At 47.3% G+C, this 9,290-nt stretch overlaps 1 protein-coding gene and 1 non-coding gene across 2 annotated transcripts; one reads left to right on the forward strand and one right to left on the reverse strand.

The window, feature by feature from the left end:
• Positions 1–913: 913 nt before the first annotated feature.
• On the reverse strand, positions 914–2,594 carry LOC119325915. Its single transcript, XM_037599637.1, has 2 exons — positions 2,146–2,594; positions 914–1,336 (listed from the first exon to the last, which is right to left on the reverse strand). Exons 1-2 carry the CDS (start codon positions 2,549–2,551, stop codon positions 1,257–1,259), a joined length of 486 nt encoding a protein of 161 aa, XP_037455534.1. The 5' UTR covers positions 2,552–2,594; the 3' UTR covers positions 914–1,256.
• A 1,056-nt stretch (positions 2,595–3,650) lies between these two features.
• On the forward strand, positions 3,651–3,723 carry TRNAA-CGC. Its single transcript has one exon. It is a non-coding gene; the product is annotated as a tRNA-Ala (tRNA).
• The last annotated feature ends 5,567 nt before the right edge of the window (positions 3,724–9,290 follow it).

Raw genomic sequence — 9,290 nt, forward strand, 5'->3', positions numbered from 1 at the left:
CCGCCAGGCTCCCCTTGCGTGCTGAGTTGCAGCACCGGCGGTGAGCGACCCCCGCCCCGCCACTACCGCGTGCTGCATTGAAGCAGTTAGCAGCGTTCGCCCTGGGCCTCCTCCTGGATGCTGCTTTGCAGAAGTGAGCAGCTCTTGCCGTCAGCCTCCCCTGCATGCTGCGGTGCAGCACCAGCAGTGAGCGGCGCTCGCCACGGCGACCACTGCATGCTACGTTGCAGCAGTGAGCAGCTCGCCGCTGGCCCCCTACATGCTGCGTTGCAGCACCGGCAGCGAGCGGCGCCCACCGGCGACCACCGCCTGCTGCATTGCAGTAGTGAGTAGCTCGCCGCCGACCCCCTGCATGCTGAATTGCAGCAACGGCAGCGAGCGGTGCCCGCCGCCGCCGACCACCGTGTGCTGCGTTGCAGCAATGAGTAGCTTGCGGTCGGCCTCCCTGCGTTGCAGCACCCGCCTCCAGCCACCCCCTACATGCTGCTACAACGCAACACCGTCGACGCCCTGAGAGAGAGAGAGAGAGAGAGAGAGAGAGAGAGAGAGAGAGAGCAGGCAACAAGGAAGACGCTGAAAGGCTGCAACCGACGCCGCGACGAGTGCCCCGCGACGGGAAGAGATAAGGCTACGCTGGTGAAATTGTTCGCTTGGACACGTGTACGAAGCAGGAGGCGGTTTACACAATCGCTAGATCAGTCGGTTGTTTTAAAACATTTTCCTTTGTGAATTGTGTGTGACCTCACCTCACGAAACCAGCAATCAGTTTTGATGAAACTATCTCTGGACCACAGGGGCTTGTGCAACTACATATTGGCAACAAGCATGTGCAATTCCCAGTTCTAAATTTTTTTTGATGTTGACAAAAATTTACTGCAACACGGAAAGCAACATAGGAAACTACATGGAAATAAATTAGCACAACCAATCGATTCACCATTGCAATAGACATCCAGAATCATTACAACAAATATAGAAAATTTAAGATGGATCAAACAAAATGTTTCAAGTAGAATTCTGATATAATGAACTGAACACAAACATAGTTAAATGTACCATACAACAATACGCGCCATTGTGATTAACAACTGATGAATTAAGCATTGGAACGTCTTCTGGCATAGTTATCTTGTGATATGAATGGCAAGCATCGACCATCTCGTTCTAGCTTATAGAGCTAGGGTTGCTTGAGAGAATAGAGCGCCTTGAAGATACCCACAAGAACACCAATGATGGAGAGCACCGCGGCGATGGCTTTACCGTTGCTGGAAGCAAACTTGCAAACGATGATCCTCAACCACCTCCTGCGCCTGCATCTTTCGATACCACCCATGATCTGAAAGAAGTGTTCACCAGGGGTCATCATTTGTTGATCAAGTTGACTGAAGAATTTGAGGATTTGCTTTTCAGATAGATCTCCTTGTATGAGACCCTTAGATTGCAGCTTCTGCACGTCCTCCTCCCTATGTATGAGCATCAAGAGGACAGCGACGTACGAGCAAACAGAAGTATCATCAATATCATCAGTAGTCGTTGAGGCCGTGCATGCCTCAAAAGCCATCATGTTGGCGAGCCAAGATGCACTTGTACGGGTCAGACTCAGTGGCGGCAGGAACAACTTGTCGAAGACAAGTCCTTCACTGATTGCTATGTCACTGAACTTATCAGTTTTGCTATGTTCTAGTCTGATGCCGATTTCTTCAAGTTCCATGGCCCTAACAGGTACCATGTATTTGCTGGACGAGAGCTCATTAATCACTAGTTCCGACACTCCTTGTTTGTGCAATCGGATGAGGCCAAGAAGATGTGGTGGTCGGTCTACTGGCGCAATGCTTTTGTAGTCAAATGAAGAGGCCAAGTTATACTCGCTGGCGATAATTTGCATTATAAGTCCCATCTCTAAAACGAAATCGTCCACGGATACTTCCTTGGCGGAGGCCGTCATCAGAGCTTCGATGACCAACCAGGGGAGTTGGTTTTCCAGCAGCATGATGTCATTATTGATGCAATATTGGTTGGAGTAGAAAAAACGATCTAGCTGCCACTCAGGCATTGCATCTATGTCGCTTGAAAACAATTGCATATACAGCAGCAAGAAGCAGGCATCATAAAACATCATATCCGCAAACTTATCTGGGCTGATACCTGACACCGCGTCCTCGGCATATAGGCGGCGGGCTTGATCCGCGACGGCGAGGACCCGCCCATACAACTCCTTGTATGAATGGCCCGAGTCCCTGGTAAAGAAGTAGGCAGCCACGCGCTTCACCTTCTCCATCCCCTGGAGGCGGGGCAAGCCGTGGTGGTAAGGGCCAATGGCCAGGGCAATCGGGACGACGAACACGTCTCCCTCGCCAATATCAGGCGCACTTGCAGGGAGCCTATTGATCTTCCTTTTCATCTCGAGGATTTCCACCTTAAACCCCTCTACAAGTATGCGTATCTCATCAGGCATCCCTAAATCTTCTCTATACTCCCCGACCTCCATGGTCGTCCCAGCCTGCCCATGGCTAGAGCTAGGATTACCAGACAAATCTGCCGTCTCCTCCATCTCCTCCTCTTTCTTCTTCTTTATTAGTAGCACTACAACTACAACTCAGTACTCAGGACCTGCAGCTCGAAGAACCTACATCTCAGAGATATATAGCCGGGTTGCTCTTGCTGCGCTGGCTAGCTACCTATCTAATATTACTATCTATTGCTAGTCTGTCACTGCTAACTAAAATATGGTTCATACTACAGTCCAGAGTAGCTCATTGCAAGTTGTTCTGTATGTATGCCTAGCTACCCATCTAATATTGCTATTGCTATTAGATACTGCTTACTCAAATATGGTTCACACTACGGTCCAGAGTAGCTCACGAAAGTTATTCTCTATGAATGTAACCATTTTGTAGCTCATGTCAACATCTGCAAACCGCATCTCTACACGTTCTTGCAGCGAGTAGTTTAGCCGCCTCTGCCGGCCGATAATGTGCCAGCCTGCAAAGGGTATCAATTATCAAACAACGTATCATTTTGGGTGTTTCTCATAAAATATGGCTATCATGTATCGGAATATAAATATATATGTAGGTTTGTAAAAGAAAAACAAAAATCATAATCACGAGAAACTATGTTTGTGTCACAAGAACCCGTACTTCTCTGGTAGAAATCCATGTCCGAGCAACCACCGGCTGTTGTCCTTGCCCCATCCTCGTCAAGAAGCTCCACGCCTTCCGCCCATGCCTTACCGACGCCATCGCCGACGCCGAGTAGTTTTGCCGATTGCCGGCTCCGACGGCGACGTTTTCCGTCTCCTCATACCCGTGTTTGGCGTCGCGGACAAGAAATAAGCTGGCTCTGGAACGACCACACGTTCTCCAACATCGCACATGTATCTCGAGGATCCAGGCCGCGTTGGCGGCACCGCCGTGCAGCCACCCCTCACAGCGTCGCCGCCGTATATAGTGCCATTGTCGTGGAAGACAAAACCGATGAATCCTAGATAAGATATCGGGGCTCTTGACCTCCATTCTCAGTGGAGTCGTAACTTACGGAAGTTTTTGGACTCTTAAACAACACATCCAATCGGGGCATTATGGTGGGTCGGGAAAACAACGGTACCGGTACGGACTGTCTAGGCTCGCGTCCCGATGCAGTCATCCATTGGGGGTGTAGCTCATATGGTAGAGCGCTCGCTTCGCATGCGAGAGGCACGGGGTTCGATTCCCCGCACCTCCATTTTTTCGTTATTTTACTTCAATTTGGTGCGCTGGTGAATGATGTTTTCTATTTTTGTTATGAAAAGAATTCTGCAACAACATCTCTTGCCATAACAGAGTGCCTGAAATTTGCCATAACGTAAAAATATGGCAAAACATAGGCCACTCGGAAAAATATGAATGTCCACTATAAATTTGCATATAACTGGAAAAATTGCTTTAACTAAAAAAATAACAACAATTGCTTTAACTAAACAAATATCCAGAATTTGTTAACTACACCTAAAACAACTAAAACACCTAGAATTGTGTTAAATACACCTAAAACACCTAAATTCTATTAACTACACCTAATTAAAAACCAAGATAAATTTCCGTCCTAATTTAAAAACCTAGATAAATTTCTGTCCTAGTTTTAAAACCTTGGGTTCATACAAATTAACTAGGGTTCATACTACCTAATCTGTCCTAGCTAGGGTTCGGTCATAACCTACATTATTCTAAGAACCTACATTTTTCCAACTATATAGGATTCAAAACAACTACTCTGTAATAATTATAACTAGGGAGGGAGGGAGGAGGAGGAGGAGGAGGAGGAAGGAGGGAGGAGTACCTCTCGGTGGAAGAGGGCCGGCGCAGGGGAGGGCGGCCGCCGGGGGAGGATGGCCGGCGCGGGGGAGGGCGACCGGCGGGGGAGGAGGGCCAGCGCGGGGGAGGGCAGCCGGCGTAGGACAGGGGGCGGCGGCCGGAGCGGGGGGTTGAGGGGCGCGTGAGTGTGAGCGTGTGAGTGTGAGAGTGAGTGAGAGAGTGCACGCGGGCCGAAGGGAGGAAGCTCAGGTGGGCTTAGCAGCAACGTGGGGGAGGAGGCCCAGCGCTATAGCTAAAGCTGCAACAGTGGGCTGAGTGCGTGGCCCACTAACATCAACGCTGGCCTGGAAAACAAGCGCTACTACTAATTAGCAATAGCGTGGGGTATATAACCAACGCTACTGCTAAATGTCTAACCTATAAGCATTTTCCTAGTAGTGATGCCAGAGATTAAAGCACTTATAATTTATGCAAAGGAGAGGATCAATCTAGGTTTCCCTCAACAAAACAAGCAACCATTGCTCAAGCAGATCTTGGCCATTGTTGATAAGCATTGGGAGAATCAAATGGATCATCCACTGTACGGGGCTGCCCTATTTTTGAACCCAGGAAAGTTCTTTCCTATTGTAAGCAGAAATGATGATGCCTTAGTTGGGGAGCTTAGGAGCTGCTTTAATGATGTGCTTGCAAAAATGGTACCGGATGCTCTATGAGGGCCAGCGAGAAGGCTTTTCTAATCCATTGGCACTCGAGACCATGAGCACAAGAAACCCTCGTAAGTCATAACGGTGCGGCCGGCATTGGGTCTCCTGCCTCGCTATCGACGACGGCCTAAACGCTGCCCCTCCTCCCCTTCACCGGCGGAGGGGGATACGTCCAGATCTGTAACCAGCGGTGAGGATAGAAAGATAGTGTTTTTTGAAGGGAGAAAGACAGTGTTACTACCCCTATCTTGTTTAGATCTGGAGAGGATGAGAGTGTGTGAATAGAGCAACCGTAGCAAGCAAGCGCGGAGGCTCCGGCCTATATATACGTAGTGGGGTAGTTTTCCTTTTTCACTCCATCAAAACAATCGTTTAAAATTGTGTACTACTACATGCGAGGTCTCAGATTTTTTTAGTTGTTGATTGTTTTTTGAGATAGCTACCCGCTTGTTTCAAGTGGTGTTACGGTGTGCCAGGTCGCACTTTGTATCGTTCAAGTCTGGTATACTACAAGTCCCTCCATTAAATGAACAACCACCTCCTCATAAAAATTGTGAACAAGCCAACGGCTAAAATTAGCGGAAACGTGGGTTGACCCAACATGCATTATTATTTATGTTTTCTACTCCCTCCGTTCCTAAATATAAGTCTTTTTTATTAGCCACATCTAAGACAAGATTTTTTTTATTAGCAGTGAACCCCACATGTCATAGACACAAAAATTGTGGCAAGATTCCCTTAGGCAAGCCAAAGTGTGTCTAACAATTTGAGCAACTCAAGTTAGGCAAGTGTGGCAAGTGTGGGAAAAATAATGTGGCAGCATAAGACAAACATAGTCACAATCCAAACAGCCCCGTAATATTTTGTGACATGCATGAAAATTTGGTTAGTTAAATTATAGTAAAAATTTGGCAAGGTGCGTCAAATCAACACATGCAAGTATCAAAAGGAAAGTCACGGCATGCATGCATGTGTTGTACTCCCCCCGTTTCCAAATATAAGTCTATTTAGAGATTGCAACAAGTGACTACATACGAAGCAGAATATGTCTACATCTGTATGTTGTAATCCATTTGAAATGTGTAAAAAGACTTATATCAAGTGCAGTGCTTTGATGTGCCGCGTCAACTCATACAAGACCGAGAAATTTGATTACTACAACACCCACTCCCTCGCGGACTGAGCTCCGGTGCCTTAACTGCACCTGCCTTTAGCTGCATGACAGGAGGGCCAACCACCTGTTGGGCCCACCTTTCATAGACGCAAAGGCAGGAGCAGTAAGTAGAAGCTTTCTCTACACGCTATCCCTCCCGCACGAGGTCGACGGACATGCAACAGTGGATTCGATACTGTAGAAGTAGGAGTAACATCATTGTTCGTCTTCTCGAAGAGGCGAAGAGCCAAGCACAACCCGAACGTGGCAGTTGCGAATGCTCATGTGGTGCGGTGCCTTGGAGCACGCATATAGTAGCCAGGCTCTTGCATGAGACAAAATTGCTATTTGAGCCCACTATTGTAGTACTAGTACTTGATATTCCCTCCGTCTAGGTGAGTAAGTCGTTGAATTTGTAGCTAAGGTTCCCTCATTGAATTGTTTAACAATTAAACTCCATCATCCATTGGTTGATACTCATTCTGCATAGGTCCACGCGCTTAACACCGTTTCCTCCTAGGGTCACCAATGGTTATTTGCTAATTAATAGCATTGCATGCAATGAACTAGCCACTACAAGTCATTAAAAGCATGCACACCTCTCATCTCTTATTGGTTGATATGTCAAGAAACAAGAAACAAGGTAGAAGTTAATGCAACACGCCTAAGTGTTTTGGGACTATTTGGTTTTCGTATGATGACATAGACTAGCCATAGTGGGAGTAACTTCAGCAGTAACATCGAGTCCAACTCAGCAAATTTGTTTATGTGGCAATGAGTTAATGAGGAGAGAGGTAGTTATAGTAACTTAGCTAGTTACTGTAACATCACATGCCCCAATGCAATATGAGTCTATAACCTAATAAATGAAGCTTTGCATGTTACCACACTTATGTTACTACCCACTATGAAGGCAGTAACAAAGTCTAGGGATATGTGTATGTTACTAGTGTATGTTACTCACCATTGTGGCTAGTCTTACACACCTAGACGGAGGGAGTAGTATAGCCCTGTAAACCGGAAAGGAGTATTTGCCTTTCTAGAGATTTCAACAAGTGACTACACTACACCGCGTGCAGTACTCCCTCCCTTCCGGTTTATAGGGCTCAAATCTCAAATCTCATGAACCAAGGCATTTTGCGATTGGAGGAATGTATCTCGTACTTTACGAAACTACCCTAATTAAACTCATGCATTAATTACGTAGTTCTCTCATTTTCCTCTCCACCTTGGTCACGGTGCACAAGTATTGAGCACTCCTATATGACTAGCCGCTCTATCTACATGCGGGACATTTCAAAGCATCCGGGCCCGCGTGCCATCCAGCAAATCACAGCGAGGTGCTACAGTCGAGACTCACCTGTCACCCCGGTGTGGCCGTCATGACCCGTCATGTCACAAAAGCCACACCTTTACCAGAAGTGGTAAGGTGGCCTCCAAGTTGGACTGGACGAAGCAACCATCATTTCACTCAAACGCTCGTTCAGGCCCTTTATTCCCTTTCTTGAAGAAAACCTCACTACAGGCTACTCACTTCTGCCATTTTTCTTCTATACCAACGAAGGAAAGGTGGGCGAATAAGTTATGCTGCTATATTTTCATTCCAAGAATCTTCTTCTTGCGAAGCACCGACCGATTCTCACATCCTATTCTTTTCCCGTTTTCAATGCGATTGTGGTTTCCTTTCGATTGCTTTTTGTAAGTCAGTTCATTGATGGATCCTGGAGCACTAGGCAAAGAGTTGCCGGCGGACAACCCACTGGAGACAGCGATCTCCCGGAAGCGAGCACCGACCAACGAGTTGACTATGTTGGCGGGCCAACCCATGGAGACAAAGAACTCCAAGAAACAAGCACGGGCCAAAGAGTTGATGACGTTGGCGGACGAACTCCTCAAAGAAAGTTGGAAGAACAGCAAGGGCCCCATCATCCCTACCCCAGGAACTCTGATGGCCACCTATGCGAGGCTCAAGGCTGAGTTTGAGGAGATAGTCGCCGTTGAGAAGCAGTATTCCCCTGGCAATGTGATGGCCCCCATCGAGGACGAGGAAATGGCCCCCAGAGGGATGAGATCCCCGGTGAGCTGCACAAGGAAAAAATAATGGCTTATTACCATAGTTGTGGTTTTTGATTATTTGCAATGTGCTTGCTAATATGTTAGGGTTGTGCAGGTGCCGGTGGACGTCCTTGATGATTCCGATGTCGCGTCCTGTCCTATTGGCATCGCCCCAGAGATCGATTCCGATGCCGCTGTCCATCCTGTGGACATCGCCCCAGAGATCGATTCCGACGTCGCGGTTAGTCTTGTGGACATCGCCCCAGAGATAGATTCCCATGCCGCTGTCCATGCTGTGGTCATTGCCCGAGAGATCGATGCCAAGAAATAGTTGGTCGCGCTAATCCTTCAGGGTAGTTTGCATTGCCCTGTGTTTAATTACCAGAACGATGCGTGTTATCAAACCATCTTAGGGCTAGTGCACTGTCTTGTGTGGGCGGCACTTGCTACTTTTGTTTGATAGTGATTCATGCGAACCATCTCCGAGTTATGGAAACAGATGTATCCTCACCGGCTTTTGATGTAATATATGGCATGCTTAGATGTAAGTTTGAACTGTTTATCATATCAGTAGGGCTTGTTTGATGATTCTTGGTGTTAGTAGGCTAGCTACTATGCGAGCTATAGTACTTGCAAAACACTCACCGAAGAAAAACGTTGGGGCTGATGAGCTCGTGGTACGCTTATACTTATCCGTCGTCGATTGACCAATAGCCCTAGCTCCTAAAATTGTAGGCTTAGCGATCGATCAGACAATAGTCGACACAAATACATTGAGGCCTCATTTGGTTCATAGGGTAGGAAAACCGTAGCAAAAGTACAAAGACGTACGACACAAAATCATAGCAGTGCAGAGACGTACTCCATCCGTTCCAAAATAGATGACCTAGACGGGCTAGTTTGGCCTAGTGGGTTTCAGTGATATGACGTGGTACAGTGCCGTACAGTCTTCGCGTGTGGTAGCAGTATTGCGGGTACAGTAAGTTTTCTTGAATAAGCGGAATTCAATGAAGTCATGATGGTTCCTTCGTCCGAACAACTTACAGTGGGAAAGGTTGGGCCTGCGATACGACCGGGGTAGACCAA

Source organism: Triticum dicoccoides, chromosome 6B (genome assembly GCF_002162155.2).
Source record: "Triticum dicoccoides isolate Atlit2015 ecotype Zavitan chromosome 6B, WEW_v2.0, whole genome shotgun sequence".
NCBI classification, from domain to species: Eukaryota; Viridiplantae; Streptophyta; class Magnoliopsida; order Poales; family Poaceae; genus Triticum; species Triticum dicoccoides.

Excerpts from the sequence above, each read along its gene's own strand:
- LOC119325915 (XM_037599637.1), bottom strand. The coding sequence starts at position 2,551 with ATGGAGGAGACGGCAGATTTGTCTGGTAATCCTAGCTCTAGCCATGGG. Across the intron at positions 1,337-2,145 it reads TGCCGAGGACGCGGTGTCAG|ATCATGGGTGGTATCGAAAG; the intron begins GTATCAGCCCAG and ends CACTTCTTTCAG.